Source organism: Neopsephotus bourkii, unplaced genomic scaffold (genome assembly GCF_033783945.1).
Source record: "Neopsephotus bourkii isolate Nb327-2 ecotype Australia unplaced genomic scaffold, CSIRO-AGI_Nbou_v1 NB_250, whole genome shotgun sequence".
In the NCBI taxonomy this organism is placed as follows: domain Eukaryota; kingdom Metazoa; phylum Chordata; class Aves; order Psittaciformes; family Psittacidae; genus Neopsephotus; species Neopsephotus bourkii.
Genome location: NW_026900760.1, coordinates 1,247,865 through 1,264,302, shown reverse-complemented (window position 1 = coordinate 1,264,302; position 16,438 = coordinate 1,247,865). Strand labels below are relative to the sequence as shown.

The following is a 16,438-nucleotide window of genomic DNA, read 5'->3' as shown; positions in this document are numbered from 1 at the left end:
GTGCCCTGAAGGCTAAGAATTAAGCAGATTACTCCAACTGCTATAGGATTGTTAGGAAACTAGCTTAAACAGTTTCATTTTTATTTATCTACACAATTATTTTGGTATTTTTGGGCAGGATAGTAGAGAGAGTTTATTCCCTATTCTATAGGTGTGGGAATAGGCACCTAGATGTCTTGTCTGACAAGATAATTTTGGGCAATCTGTACCATTACTCTCGGGCCAACTCTGCCATTAATCTAGACGAAGATTATTACTAGAATAAATTCAGACTGAAAAAGCTTGTGGGGGACTTGATAGCATGACACTTTCTGACACCGTTTATGAAGGTGTTGCATTATGTGGGTAGCTGAAGGCAGAGCTGGTCTATGATCAATTTATTATTCTTAGAAGTAAGTCAATAAAGTGAAGTGGAACTGCAAATGTGGAGAAGCATTTGTAAAAGGGTTGTATTTCATGTGCACAAGGTCAGCAAAAATGGAGTGCTCTGAAGTCTGATGATATCAAGGGCTATCAAGTAAGATATTTGGATAACTTTTTCTATGCTGGACTCCGCAGTCTTTACAGACAAAAGATCTGTTCAGAGATGCAGGATTGACTGAAGAAAATGGTCATTCTTCTTGAATGGTAGATCAAATGACTGGTGCAGAGATGAGAATTGCGTGTACAAATGATGGAGATTAGCAGGACAAGCATCTGTAGGTGTCTGGGTTGGTGGTGTACCAGTGAATTGGTCCCAGTGTGACTAATATTCTACAAGTACCTTGGAAAGAGAAAGCTTTACTCAAAAGGCTCAGGGGCAGCCCAAGGACGTTGCTGTAGCAACTGGAGTAAACCAGGCTATGGGGAAATAGCACTGTGGAGAAGAGGGCACTCGTGGCTGCCCCTTGCAAAAACTCAGCTGCTGAATTGAGGAGAAAATTGTAAAAAAAATTCTAATTACAGATTCACTCTGTTCCTGTATCCTGACATTTTGTCTCTGGTAGAGTGTAGGAGTTAAAGCAGCCTGAGGAAAAAGTAGAAGAGAGGAAGGGAAACTACTTTTGACTCCCCACACTGCTTGTAAAAATAAAAGAGTTTTACCATGAAATGAAGAACATGTTCTCTGTCGTTATTTAGCTCAGATTAAGTATTCCCTTTATATGTGTATCTTCCTGCTCCAGCCATTCATCAAGATTGTTCAACAGCAGAAATAGATAAAACATTTCATTTACAGTGAGCCTCATGCACCCTGTAGTAAAAATTTTTGTGGAACCAAGGCTGAGGGGCCTGTGAGTGCTTGACTGGTGATTGTTCACCTGTGGTGGGGAAGGGATGCAGTTTAAGTCCTAAATTAGTTTTTCCTAATGTTAGCTACAGAAGTTGCTTCATAAAGTGTGAATTTTCATACCAACACTGTGGGGACTGTTTCCAAAGTTTATCTTGTATTACATTTTCAGTTTTGTATTCCTCTACTTAGGCAATTAGGATGCATGTATCCAAGTTTTAGCATACAGTAGAGAGCTGAAGTTGTAAGTCTTTATCTAGATAAATCTTCTGTCTTGTTTAGGGCAATGTAATCCAGTAGTTTAGCCTTTAGGTGCAATGAAACAACTTATGTTGAAAAGCAGAAGGTCTTGTGAAGCTCTTTCGTGAGGCAGAGCTTCATTCTTTGCTGTTTTAGCACTATGCTTTTTTTCCTCTCAAGAATACTTTTTCCTATTAAGTACTGTAAAATGAAACCGAAAGCTTTATTAAATATAAAGAAACTTGAATATTACTTTTAATGTAAAGAAGAATGAACACAGTGTATCATCTTTGTTCTGCTAATAGGAGGTATATTTTGTCTTTGTGGAAGATAGCTTGAAAGAAGAATAGAAGAGAATTTTTATATACAAAAGTTATATAGCAATATGCTTGTGTTTAACAAGACAGTTAAACAGCTGTCTGTATGCAGTTGTCAATTTTTTCATCCATTATGCTTATTTTTGAAGGTTGATCCTGCTTTAATTAAACAAATGGATTTTTTTCTTTGATTTTTCTTGAAAATTTTTCAGGTGGTTAGGATTAATTTGATATGAATTAAGATCTGATGAGACTGCACAATAGGCTGACTTTTTTGACATGGTTTTGCAAGTTATCCTGGTCTGAACCAAATGGTCAACTAAATGGGAGTGTAAGTACTGTAATTTGTTCCAGGGGATTTTTAGGATTGACCATAGTTAATTATGCAGCTTAAGAGGTTTTAGCAGCCCCTTGACAAAGATGTTGCAAAATACAGGATTTGCTCTGAAGAGTTAACAGCCCCAAAATGTATAATACATTTTTCTCCTGGCTTAAAACATTCTTTACTTTCCTGAGATTGTTTCTCTTGATACCTGTACTGTCTTGCTGTAATGGTAGTATCTATGCTCATTTCAGTTAGCAGGAGTTTTGATACTGACATCTTGTGTATCACAGCTGAAGGAGAAACACAAATGATGTACTTAAACCAGTACCGAGCATAAGGTTATTCTCAAGCATAAAAGTGAAATCCCATTTGCTTTTTGAGTACAGTTTCATTTTCAGCACATTGATTTTCAGCTGGTGGATTAGAGGACTGACCTTTCTGACACTAGGTACTTAAATACATTCGTTTGAATGTGTTCTTCTTTTTTTTTTTTTTTTTTTCCATGAGCATTTTCATTCAGTTGAGGAGAGACTGAGGATTGCATGGTTACCAATGTTTATGTTTCATTGCGATTTCAGGCTGGTCTGTGTTTTAGTCTAGAAGTTATTTATAACACACATAAATGAAACTTATCTATTAAGTATCTCTAATGCATAAATTTGTAGTTTTGTGTGTTGGAAAAAAATGCTATTGGTCTTTCCTTTGAGCACCATAGATTCTTGAATTCTTACCCTCAGGAATTTTTCCTGCTCTAATTCCTGTGTATCGTATATTCCTATGTTTTTTCATAGAAAAATACCAGAAATTTATGTAATCCTATATCAATATTTAAAAATCCATGTATATTTTTTTTTGTTATCTGTTTGTTTAATTTAACATTAAATAATGCCCCTAGCATTTTAATGTTACTGTTTTTGAAAGTGTGAAGCTAGTTTGAAGCTATAATTGAACAACAACAACAATAACAAAAACCAATGGAACACCCCCCCCCCCCCCAGTCCAGGAAATTATGAAAATGACAGGAAAAATTGGAGGGATTACTTAATAAAATAAACTTGCAAACAGTCACCAGTGCAACAAAATAATGAGTGGGTCATTTTTAAATTATAGTCCTGCTTTTAAAAAGGATCAGTAGGGAGGATAAACAGTACAGTAATGGGCCAGTGCTTTATATATAAATTTGAGCATTGGAAATAAGCTTGCCAGTGGTGTGGGTGGTATCTTAGCAGTGTGAATAGTGCTCTTCTATTTTATTTATGTGTGTGTAGCAACAGCTGTAGGCACTGGGCAATGCATTTAAGAAAGACTAGCCAAACCAGGTAAGTATTTTCTAGTTGCTTTTGAAATCACTTGTGTTGTTCACTGTACTCCTGCATAACTGTGATTTAACTGTTCTGAATTTCCTGATCATGTCTTCAAATGAGGTAGTTCTCAGTATGAGCTGCTCTTCCTTGTACATCCACATACAAAATATTTGAGAATGAAGAAGAGAGTGTTCTTAAGGTCTGTAAAATGATCCTAATTACTCAAACAGCAATAAAAAACAGATGATGTTTGTTTTGATGTGTTTTCCAATTATTGTGACAGCTAAAGTAGTTACAGGGCGTATTTTAAGGACCAGGTCTGCATAATATCATAATTTAGATTTTTCTTTCAAGTAATAAAATAAATGTGATAAAATAAAAATAAATAAATAAATAAAATAATAAAATAAAGTGTGATAGAATCCATATTTCTGTTTTAACTCTGTGAAAAACATCAAAATATAAATAAAGCCAGTTGCTCCTGGATTCAGTTTTCCTGCTGTGAATGCTGTGCTGTGTTCTATATTTCATTGCTTTAAAGCAGATTGGCAATTTTTGTTTTAGGTCAAATATACGGCCAGACTACGCAGATACAAGCTTTCATGATTTCAAAATGCATACCTTCAGCCGTGTGACGTCTTGCAAAGTCTGTCAGATGCTTCTGAGGTAAGATTTTCAAGTTGTAGGATTTCTCTGTTGGCAGGGATAATTTCTGAATTTGAAGCAGTGTATTTGAGTCACTGTGTCTCTGATACTTCGCTAACAGCTCTTGCTGAGAAACAGCTGCCTTTCTTTCAGTACAGGCGAAAAAATGCATTGTTCTACGTAGGCAAGCCAGCTGCTTGAAGATAGCTTGGGTATCCCAAAGTGCTACCTTGTGTTATATAGACATGTCTCTGAATATCTAAGTTGTACTGAAAGCCTATTGGACTTAGCCTCATAAAGTGCCTAAATCACTTTTTAAACGATTGTTGTTTTAAGCTTCAAACATGAACTAATGTGTAAATATTGTGGGGAAAACAAAATAAATGTGAATGTTAGTGTCTAATCTTTATGTAGAGATAAGATCCTTGTCTTGAGAGCTTCTGTAGTGAAGGATACTCTTATGTCCTATAGAACACAATTAGGTCATTATGAATTATCATCTAAAGAATCTTGCCTTCCTGGGTAGCATTAAGGAAAAAGATAAAAATGGAAGACTGTGTTAAAAGATTTTTATACTTTCTACTGTAGTAAATAGCAGTTGCTGTACATTATAGGTCTACTATGTTCAGTCTGGTGTTCCGTTTGAGGAACTCTATTTTCCTTTGAAGATGAAGGCGTCGTGTTAGACTAGGATGCATAATCACTCCAAACTGGTCAGGATAATCTTGGAGACAGACAAGTCTAGTGTGAATAGTAAGCAGATCAACTGATGGAATTCATAGAATTGCTCAGAGGTGCATGTAAAAAACAGCTTCTCTGTTAGCTGTTCAGTGAATCATAGCTAAGAGAAAACCGCATGCACAAATCTGAAAACAAATCCATTTGCTCAGACTCAAATTCAGATTCCAATTCATTAAGGGGAATTAGAGAACACTTAGAATAAGGAAAGTGACTCCTTATTTAGCGGCTTTTTTTCTATCCCCCCGCTTTCTTTATGAACAGATTTAAAGTTAAGAATATTTGCAATAGAGCCTATAAACTCCTTAATGATTTAATACATGTTCAAACTCACAAATCTCTTGAAATGGATCTTACTTTTCATGGCATCTAGGCAAATTCCCATTGAAATGAAATGAACTGTAGATCTATAGTAGGATAGATATGTAATGGTGCAATTTCAGGTGTACTAGACATACTTAGCCAAAGTTGCTTTGGGCTAAATTGAAATAGATATTGTTATTCTACAAGTAGTCCAGAAGAACTGTCTGGTTTTGATTTTTAAATGGTTAGTACAGACGAAAAGCAGATGAGCTGCTTGTCACTTGTCACTTTTTTTGAGTCTTTAAGGACTTTTATTATGCAGAACAGCAAATGACTTCTAATACCGTCTGCCGTGTCTCTTATTTCCTTAATGTGTGGAATTTGTCACTCTAATGTATCACTACCTAATTTTATTTTACAGGGGAACATTTTATCAAGGCTATTTATGTTCTAAGTGTGGAGCTGGAGCACACAAAGAATGTTTAGGAAGATTAGACAATTGTGGCAGAGCTAATTCAGGTGGTAAGTCATTTTTATTGTTAGAATACCATTTTTAATTAGGACATAAAACTTGCTAGATATAATTAAGGTTTAATTTACCTCTAATTTGTGTTTATTGTAACATACACACTTGTGAAACTACCATTCATAAGCACAATTAGAGTTGCATTTAGAATTCATAGGGATTTTTATTGCTACGAAATTGAAATGTTCAAAAGCAGGACAGAACTGCTATAGGTCAAACCCAATTTCTTCGTCAATGTCGTATATAACAAAGAATTGCTCCCATTTTAATCATAGACTGTTCATATGTAACGCCTACTGTATGGCATATCATCTATCATCCTTGTGGTTCTCCCTTTCTGTCTATGTTAATTTTCATATTTTCCTCTTAGCTCCTAAGCTGTTCATTTGTGTGCCTCAGCTTCCTCTTTCATCTCTTTGGTTTCCATGGTTTCTGTCCACTCTCAATACTCACAAAAAGGTGATTGATGGCTCTTTACTTCCCACATCTAAGGATCATTTTTTAACTCTTCTATTTCCTGTTCAATTGGTGGCAATAAGTTTGTGATGCTTCAGCCAGCTAAATCACGTAACCATAGTGTTTTTTGACTCTTCCCTCTATCTGGGTTCTTAACTAGTCTTTCTAGAGATGATTTGATGATGATGGGAGGGGACCGTAACTGACAAAGGTATACCTTCCCACCCCTGAATTTTCCTCCCCATTAATACAGTTAAATTCCTATTGTTTCAATATGTTTGAAAGCGAAAAGCTGTAAGGAAGGAAGATTTCTGGAAAGCACAGTTGTATCTGTTGGCAAAGTTTCTAATTAGGTGTCCTTCTGACTTCTATAAAATCTGCACAATCCTTTCCAGAATTATTTCATAATAGTTTGTGAAGTTTCTTGCATATCCCACATAAGCTACTGCAACCTCCTCTATTGGGTTATTTTATTTTTTGACATTACTATCTACAGTCTTTGCAAAATGTTGTTGCAGAGATAATCTCTCTCCCACTGCTTGAATTACGCCATGGCTTCCTTCACTGCTCTTCAGTAAGATGCCGCTTCAAGAGTTTTGCCTCTAGCTCTTTGGTCCTTTCAAATTGGTTTAAGCTTGTTCATGTCTTTGTCCCTGTTTGTGTTACTTCCGGACTTCTAGTTGCCTTTTAGCTCACTGTGCTATTTGCTTGCCTCATTCTTTCATGAAGTCATCAGGATGGCAGGTACTGACATTCTGGTGCACTCTGTGAACTTTGGTTTCTCAGTTGCTTTCCTGTATTGGTGATTATTCATGCTATGCCCCAACTCTGCCCAAATGGCTTATCATTCAAGAACTCACTCAACAAGAAATAACCACAACAGCCACAATAATCTCCATGTTTTAGAATTATTCTTTTACCTCCACCTCACATACTGCTCAACAATTATGCTCCCACCCAACTCCTCAAACCAAATAAAACAATGACATGTTAACAAGTCAACTAACACCCTAATTGCCATCCTCACTTCTCTATCTCCTACCGTACTCTCCTACAAACTTTACCACCACATAAAAACTTTGAATAACTGAAACCAAATGCCTTCAAAGCCTTAAACAAGAATTAAGCACTCCTATTTTCTGCTAAGATCCACAGGATAGTAACCTGCATCTCCTGAATGCAATCCAGATGCTTTAATTAAGGTAGGATCTGATCTGGACAGATGGGCTAAATCTCACAAAACTCTACTTAAGTGCTAGATGCCTAAACCAACAGGCTTCTGCCTACCAGGCTGATACACTCTCAATGCATACCAATGAGCTTGCAACTAAACTTGAACTTCACTACAGAGTTAAGAAGAGAAATCAAATCTCTGTAAAAATGCCTACAGTCCGATGTGTCAACACTTAGCCATCTTACCTGTGACCTTCATTAACCAATGACTATTCTCAACTAACTATAAAGATATTGGCACCCTTTATCTCATCTTTGGTGCATGGGCTTGCATGGTTCTCATAGCCCTTAGCTTACTCTTATGTGCAGAACTTGGACAAATAATATTTTGCAGATGTGAAAACTGTATAAGCAGCCACAGTATTTTTCATTGAAAACACAGGTTTTTCATATAACCCCCTACAGATAGCCTAAATAAAATATTTAAAATTTTATTAAAATTTGACTATTTTAGAGCAATTACATTTGAATAAATAGAGTGGAAAAGCAGTATTCTTCACAAGAGGACTATCTTCCCTGCTGTAAACCACCTGTACTTCTTTTATTTTTTCTTTTTTTTTTGTACCTTTTGTTTTAATTGCTTTCGTAGTATTTATTTTAATTGGATAGCTGGCACCCCAGGAGGCAGGAGCTTGTATTTCTGTTCCTTTGTAAAGATCAGTGAACACATGGTGCCAAGTAAGAATGACCATAAATGCCCACATAACACAAGTCTGATTTCTTGCAGTTTTCGTGCATATATGTGTAAGTATGGTTGTGGATTTATTAGAGGGGAAAAAATAAAGGGGAGAAAAACCCCCAATACAGTCATATCATAGAATCATAGAATAGTTAGAGTTGGAAAGGACCTTAAGGTCATCAAGTTCCAACCCCCCTACCATGGGCAGGGACACCTCGCTCTAAATCATATCACCCAAGGCCACGTCCAACCTGGCCTTGAACACTGCCAGGGATGGAACATTCGCAGCCTCCCTGGGCAACCTATTCCAGTGCCTCACCACCCCAACAGGAAAGAATTTCCTCCTTATATCCGATCTAAACTTCCCCTGTTTAACTTTTAACCCATTACCCCTTGTCCTATCACTACAGTCCCTAATGAAGAGTACCTCCCCAGCATCCCTATATGCCCCCTTTAGATACTGGTAGGCTGCTATGAGGTCTCCACGCAGCCTTCTCTTCTCTAGGCTGAACAGCCCCAACTTTCTCAGCCTATCTTCATATGGGAGGTGCTCCAGTCCCCTGATCATCCTCGTGGCCCTTCTCTGGACTTGTTCCAACAGATCCATGTCCTTTTTATGTTGAGGACACCAGAACTGCACACAGTACTCCCAAGTGAGGTCTCACGAGAGCAGAATAAAGGGGCAGGATCACCTCCTTGGACCTGCTGGTCACACTCCTTTTGATGCAGCCCAGGATACGGTTGGCTTTCTGGGCTGCAAGCGCACACTGCCGGCTCATGTTCATTTTCTCGTCGACCAACACCCCCAAGTCCTTCTCTGCAGGGCTGCTCGGAATCTCTTCTCTGCCCAGCCTGTAGCTGTGCCTGGGATTGCTCCGACCCAGGTGTAGGACCTTGCACTTGGCATGGTTAAACTTCATGAGGTTGGCATCAGCCCACCTCACAAGTGTGTCAAGGTCCCTCTGGATGGCATTCCGTCCCTCCAGCGTATCAACCAAACCATACAGCTTGGTGTCATCGGCAAACTTGCTGAGGGCGCACTCAATCCCACTGTCCATGTCAGCGACGAAGATGTTAAACAAGACCGGTCCCAACACCGATCCCTGAGGGGCACCACTCATCACTGGTCTCCAGCCAGACATTGAGCCATTGACCACAAATCTTTGTGTGCAGCCATCCAGCCAGTTCTTTATCCACCGAGTGGTCCCTTCATCAAATTGATGTCTCTCCAATTTAGAGACAAGGAAGTCGTGTGGAACACTGTCGAAGGCTTTACACAAATCCAGGTAGATGACATCAACTGCTCTACCCCGCCCATCATTTATGTAGCCCCCTCATAGAAGGCCACCAAATTGGTCAGGCAGGATTTCCCCTTAGTGAAGCCATGCTGGCTGTCCCCAAGCACCTTGTTGTTTTTCATGTGCCTTAGCATGCCTTCCAGGAGAATCTGCTCCAAGATTTTGCCAGGCACATAGGTGAGACTGACTGGTCTGTAATTCCCTGGGTCATCCATTCTCCCCTTCTTGAAAATGGGGGTTATATTTCCCTTTTTTCAGTCCTGGGAAACTTCACCTGACTGCCATGATTTTTCAAATATGATGGCCAGTGGCTTAGCAACTTCATTTGCTGGCTCCTTCAGGCCCCGCGGATGGATTTCATCAGGACCCATGGACTTGTGCACGTTCAGATTTTTAAGATATCCATCCCCCCAACAACAACAAAACACCCCTCAAAACTAAATAACTTTTTTTTAAATTCATAAATAGAATAAATTATAATTTTCTAGCTTTAAATGAGCATAATTTTATTTTAAATTTTACTTTAAATCATTGCTCTGATTTTTGTAAAATTATAATGTACTGTATCTTTGAGTGAAATTGGAAGTAACTGGACTGTTAAGATACTGTTTTGTCTTGTGGGGTGGGCTCATGTCCAGGTGTTCTGCTCTCTGCAATCTCTTCAAACTTCTCTTTCTCTTTTCGGTCTATTTTGTTTCTATGTAAAGGCTCCCAGTTTTCTGTAGCTCTAGTACAAACTCGAAGATTTGTGTATCTTCCACCTGCTTATAAAGCAGAATGACAGGAGATGCTAAGCTATGGCTTTCTTACAGCCTGCTCTGAGAGTAGATCACAGCTGCAGGAGCAAACTTGGAATTACAATTCTTGCTCTTCTCCCCCTTGCTCTGTGAGTGGAGTATGGAAGGGTTAAATGTTTTTTCACACTTTGATGAAAATGTGTCCTTTTTCCATGTGGTGAGGGACTTTGGCCCTCATTGTTAAGTAATAACTCCTTATTTAGAGTAGGAAAGGAAATCTTGAGGTTTTTTCTTTACTGTTTTCCATTTTTCTTGTCTTTATTCCATCTCTATGTCTTTTCAAAGAAAGAAGTAGTAGTGATTGAGCAGTGCTGCCCATTAATAATGTGCACTGGGTAAGGGGAGGTTTAAGGAGGAGAAGCTTTACCAGTTCCTGCTTCCCCATATGGTCCAGAAGGGGATGAGACAATTCAGGTTCTTTTAAATACTGGCTTTGCAACCTGTGTATGAATGATTTTCTGGGGCTATGTTTTAAGGTGTCCTTGCTCATGGCAGAGAGTTGGAACTGCATGATCTTTAAGATGCCTTCCAACACAAATTATGTAAAATTTAAAATTTTCATTGCATTTGTGGAAATAATATGCTCTGCATGCACAAAATTTTAAAATAGAGTTAATTGTAATTTTTTTTCCTTTTTAAATCTTTAGAGAAATTAATTTCTGATAAATTCGTTTTTTTCTAGTGGTGCTCCTGTGTGAAATTAGCAAAGGTAGCCTGAGAGTGAGAGCATCTAAGCTGTTGTGGAGCATAGCCAGAATGCTTCTACAGTAGCAAAATGCCTGGGACATTTATTGTATTGCTATATATTTCTTTTGTTTCTAGGGGACTATTATAGCCTTTTTCACAGGGTAGAGTGGACATAAAATACAGTAATCCTTTTAGAAAACTGGACATCATTATTCCCCAGTCATGTGGTATTAGTTACAGCCACAGACATGGAATACATATATATATATATATATATATGTGTGTGTACACACACTACGATAGATATGTGGTTTGTGTAATCTGCTGTTCTGTCATTCTGGCAATGATTGATTCCAGATGCTTCACAAGAAAGAGTGAATTCTCCATGTGGTAGTCAATGCCCAGATATGTTACTACTTTCTTAAACCTATTAAGTTTTCTTCTTGCCTTTTTGGAGTTCTAAGAGTTTTTACATCTTGTTAATGGATTTGCATAGCTTCCCAAGTTTTGCTGATAGAAAATCCTGGCTGTGTTTCAGGAGTTTTGCAACAGTGAGCTCTGTAGATTTTTTTAATTTGGCTTTTATTTTTTGGTATTTGTTTTCATAGGTTGCATATCTCACCCTGGTTATGTTTGCCCTTTTTAGTTTAATGTGTGACTTTGTGGCTTTTTGTGAGAAGAGTCAATGGGAGGTCTTGACAGGCTGCTTCTCTATGATAGATTATTTTATAACTTGTCATGACTTCAGATTAGTATACTCTGTGAACTGACTAGTCTTAACTTTTTTCCCATTGTGTTTTCATAATTGGAACTTTTTCTGTACCTCAGTTTTCTTTCCCATTTTGTAGATCTGCTTCTAGAAGTCTATTTGAAAACAGGTGATCAAAATTCAAAACACTGCAATGAGAATATACCATTAGGTTTCATAAAGGCATTTTCATTTTTCTCACCGTCTTCTGGTTTTGTTGTTTAAGATTTTGTTTTCTTTTTAGACCACTGAGGAGATACTTTTGCTAGCCTTCCTGAAATGATCCTTAGAACCTCCCTGAGTGGATTTATTATCTTTTGCTTTCATTCCGAGTCAGTTTGTGAAAATTCAAAAGACATCCAAAGACAGATAAAAGTTTTAGAATGACAAATTTAACAAGTGTCAGATTTAGATGATACACTTATGAGAGAAACATTGACAAAATCTGAAAATAAATTGCTCTGTTGTCATGCTATGCCTTATACACAAACATATGTCAGCTTTTCAGATGTTTTACTTCAAAGAAGGACAGTTAAACAGACTGTAGATGTTACAGTGATAATAGATGCAGAATTAATCAGTTGAATTAATAAATAGAAGAAAGTGTCTATTTATCTCTTGATGTTTTGGTTACTGTCACTGTAAATCAGCAGAGCTGGTTGAAATTTTATGAGCTTATTTCTGTCATTAATGATTTAACTATTTTTCCCCTGAAATTCTGCCCTGTACATGCTCAAGTAGTCCTCTGCATCTTCACATATTTTACTTTTATGTCCTATCACTTAATTTTTCTTTGACTTGAAATCCTCCATGCCCTCTCTTTTCTGCTAGTATTCTAATGAAGTCTGTGCAGCCTTAAACACAAGGCCTTATGAAACCCTTAATCACAAGGCTTATAAAATTTATGCACGTATTTTTTGACAGCTGCATTTATGAGGACATATATGGTGTTCTTTTCTTTGGTGGCTGATGTGGAGGTCTTTTTTCCCTTTCTACCTCTTCTGCCATCTCAACTGCATTCCTATGCCTTATTTCCATGCACTGCACTATTATACTTATCTGGTGGAGCTCTTCCTCTAGTTGGAAGGGTTTACATATGGAAATAGCTCAATAAGCATGACTAAGGCATGTTTTTAGTAGACAAAGCAAGAAGTTGTCTCTCCCATAATTCCCACTTTCACTGTACAGGTTATTCTGGGGCTCTTACAATTTTTGCAGAGGTCCTCAGGATAGATAAAACAGTATCACTCTGCCCAGAATATGCTACAGAACTGTAGTCTGTTTCATAGTTTAAATCAGCAGAATTAACAATTGATTTCTATTGTCAGAATGTAATTTTTCCAAGTCTGTCCAATTATATTGAATTAAGTATTTTCAGGCAAATATTTCCTGTTTCCACAGACTACTGAATATTTCAATTAGTTGAGCCTCCAATAATGGGTCTAGAATCTGAAAATGTTTTGAATATTTTAAGTACCGTGCCAAACCCACATAATTTTCTTCTTTATATTGCTGTTCCCAGGGAATGTTAGAAGCATGTCTCACTGAGGAGTAAATGGGTTAGAAAAACGTTAACTGGGAATTTTAATAGTAAATTTTACTTCTCTTATGCATGGTTCTTTTCTCTTTTGGATAATTCTATTTGAAAAAGTGCTACACTTCCTTGGTTGGAAAAGACGTTTCTTCAACTGTGTGATGAACTTGAAAGTAAATGCTGTGTAATATGTTTGTAAATATGATTGGGTCAAATTTAGCGTTGCTTTCATATGATAATACTGGTATTGTTTCATATGATAATGTTGCCCAATAATATAATTCATGCTGTTTATGTAATAATTGCTTGCTACATCACATTAGAGATTATTTATAAAAAGCATGTATTTTTGACAGGTAAAAAGAAACCAGCAGCTTTCACTGTTTACCTTTTTGCTGGCTAGATCAGTAGTTGCAAAATTGCTGGCTCTCCTTCAAACCTATCACGTCAACAACTAAATGCTCAAATCCCGGAACATTCATTGGAGTTATGACACTTTTTATTTTACCTCAACAAAGGTTGTGCTATGTTGTGTAACTCACCATGCTTGCTCAACCTGAACAAAAGTCACTTAGGGGGCTTGATGTTTTTTGCAGAGTCCTACACTATGGTACTTCTATGTCATGATTTGCTTTTGTTCTGATTGTGCAGTAACTGGCTAAATGACTGGGAAAGAGCACGTAGTCCCACAGCTCCTTCAAAGTGGCTTGCTTTATAGTTCCTGCATTTTAAATATTTTGAATTTTCTTTTAAAATAGGAAGGTGAGTAGTTCACAACAGATCCGTTTTATTTACTCTCCATTTAGTTAGCATGTAAATCTAGCTGCTCTGTTGCATCCCTGAGGAGCAGCTTATTCCCATTTTCCGATCTGTGTTCCCTCACTTATTGAGGCCAGCTGTTGCTCCTGTTGCTTTTGCAGTAAAATAGAATTATCCAAATGTGACCCAATGGTATCATGGCCTCGGTGAATAAACAAAAAAATATAAAAGTTTTGCTGAACTATGGCAGTAAAAGTAGCTTGCTGTCAGAACTGAGAACTCAATAGTTTCACCAGCACATTGGTGATGAGCAGGATCTTGAATTAAAATTGTCATGTGTAAAATATTTGTTGGTAGATATTCTCAGACATCCATTTTTTTTCCTAAAAATAGAAATAAGGTTTGTTATTTTGTCCTCTTGCACTTGTATAAGATTTGAAAAGAAGATCTCTCATGAAGAAGCAATTCACATAATTCAGTAAAGAATATTCTGAAATACAGGAATATTTAAACTGTAATGAAATAACAAGATAAGCCTAAGTTTTACTTGTTGAATAGACTTCCATGTGGAAATAGAGGTAATGTGTATTTTTCCTGTTTCTGATGCATTTAATAGCAAAATCACAAATGACATTTTGGTCCATCAGTTACCAAAGTTTGGGGCTTTTTTCCACCCCGTCTCTCCCTTTTAATGAATTTTATTTCATGCAAATTAGCAGCTGTATTTATTAGCTGCCTGTGTAGTGATTTATAAAATCCAGTTATTGAGAACTAATCAGTTTCCTAATTATTTATTATGAAAAGTTTTGGGATGCTTCAATCAACAAATCAGATTCATTTATTCCCATTGGAGGATAGAATGACACTTCCATTTAATTTTTTGGATAATTGATCTGCTGTACTAAATATAGGCCATTATAAAAAAAAAAAGGCACAAGCAAGGAAACAAGAAACCCAGCCCCAACAGAAAACCCCACAGATTTGAAGGTATGCCCCCCCTCAGATACTTCCCTAAATGATTTCCCTTCATGTCTAGTCATTTATAATGCTGAGAAGAAACATTCAGAAAGGTGTTTCTATTCAGATTTTGGCAAAAATTCTGGAAGGCATGTCAAATTGCCAAAGTAAATATCAAAATTACATTGAATGTGAGCAGCATTTAGGCAATTAATTCCCTCAGGCTCCTTAGGAAGCCTTAATAGTGTATCTGCATCTCCTCTGGGGCTGGCTTATTTTTCTTCTCTTTGCTCACTATACAAATGCTAATTAATGCCTTTGGAAAGGTGATCATAAAAGTGTTTTCTGCCGATGACATGATGATGTGTCTTTGGCGTGCTGCATGAGAGAGGAAACAGTGATTGAAAGCCTACGTGAGAAGAGAGCTCTGCCAGTGGTAAACAGGCTGTGCTTCCCCGGCCCTGCCCAGAGTCCTCAGCTGGCGTGTTCAGTCTCGGCATGCCTTATCATCTTTGCATAAAATTCTAAAAGCCAAAGGGTTTTTTTCCCACACTTTGATGCCATTTTTTCTATTTATTTATTTGTTTGTTTGTTTGTTTTTGAAGTAGAACAAAATCTACTTGTAGTTAAAGCATTTTACTTCATTTACTCTGAATATGGCTTACTGCTTATAAGATATTACAGTAAAAGTTTTCAAATATGATGATGTACAGACTAGGCGTGTGCAGTTTGTGCTTAGCCTCAGCAGCACGCAGAGTGCTGGAGCGCACACAGGTAAATACAGCTGTATATGCTTTGACAAGGCACAGAGCTATATCTAGTGTACACCCAAATACCTGTTACCAGATTAGATATTCAAAGAAAAATTGAGAAAATACTCATTTTGTATCTTGTGTGATGTGTAGTGGTTTATGGGCTGTTGTCTTGATGCAGTCCTTATTGCCCACAGGACTGTATAATTTTCCCCTCGTTTTTAAATAGTACAAGCAAATTCATAGCAAAAGATGCAGATGAAACACCAATGGCTTCAGAGTTTATGGTATACTAATGCAATGCTGAACTGATCTTAAAAAACGTAGACAATTTTGAAGCTAAAGGTATACTTGTTATCTTGGTCTCCATTGGCATGCTATGAAGACAGAGACGAGAAGGTGTGAGCTCGACTTGCAGTGAACGATAGCGTTTGAATTCCCAACAAGTCGGTATTTAAAAAGTACTTTGGAAAAGTTGTAGAAATTCGTGAATTTCGGATTGCTGTGTCGCCAGTGGAAAGTGCAGCAGAGCTGGCAGCAAGGAGGCTTCCTGGCCAGCTCAGCACAGGGCCGATGGGCGGGGAGGAGAGGAGAGCAGAGCAGCGCACAGCAGGGTTTTCACAACAGCCCCAGGCTGCCGGGGCGGCTGCAGGTATCAGGTAGCATCAGGCAGTGGTGTTTCTGTAACACAGCAAGACACGCACTGAGATTGCTAGATAAACAGCGTACAATTTACAATCACCAATAATGCCAATTTTCACTTATGTTTCAGAACACGGGAACCTGAAACACGAGGTAAGGACTTTTTTTTTTTCCTTTGCATATAATGTTCATTTTGTCAGTGACATAAGAACTCCTTATTTATGTTGTGCA

At 37.6% G+C, this 16,438-nt stretch overlaps 1 protein-coding gene across 3 annotated transcripts in view; it reads left to right on the top strand.

The window, feature by feature from the left end:
• The window catches only part of VAV3 (vav guanine nucleotide exchange factor 3), a 162,321-nt gene that overhangs the window by 92,889 nt on the left and 52,994 nt on the right, over window positions 1-16,438 (top strand). For 2 of the 3 annotated variants that reach the window (XM_061345982.1, XM_061345980.1), the window contains exons 16-18: window positions 4,018-4,119; window positions 5,561-5,661; window positions 16,338-16,360. In XM_061345982.1, the coding sequence (XP_061201966.1) occupies window positions 4,018-4,119; window positions 5,561-5,661; window positions 16,338-16,360 (226 nt within the window). The remainder of the gene's footprint in view (window positions 1-4,017; window positions 4,120-5,560; window positions 5,662-16,337; window positions 16,361-16,438) is intronic. The other variant, XM_061345981.1, reaches the window with a different exon arrangement.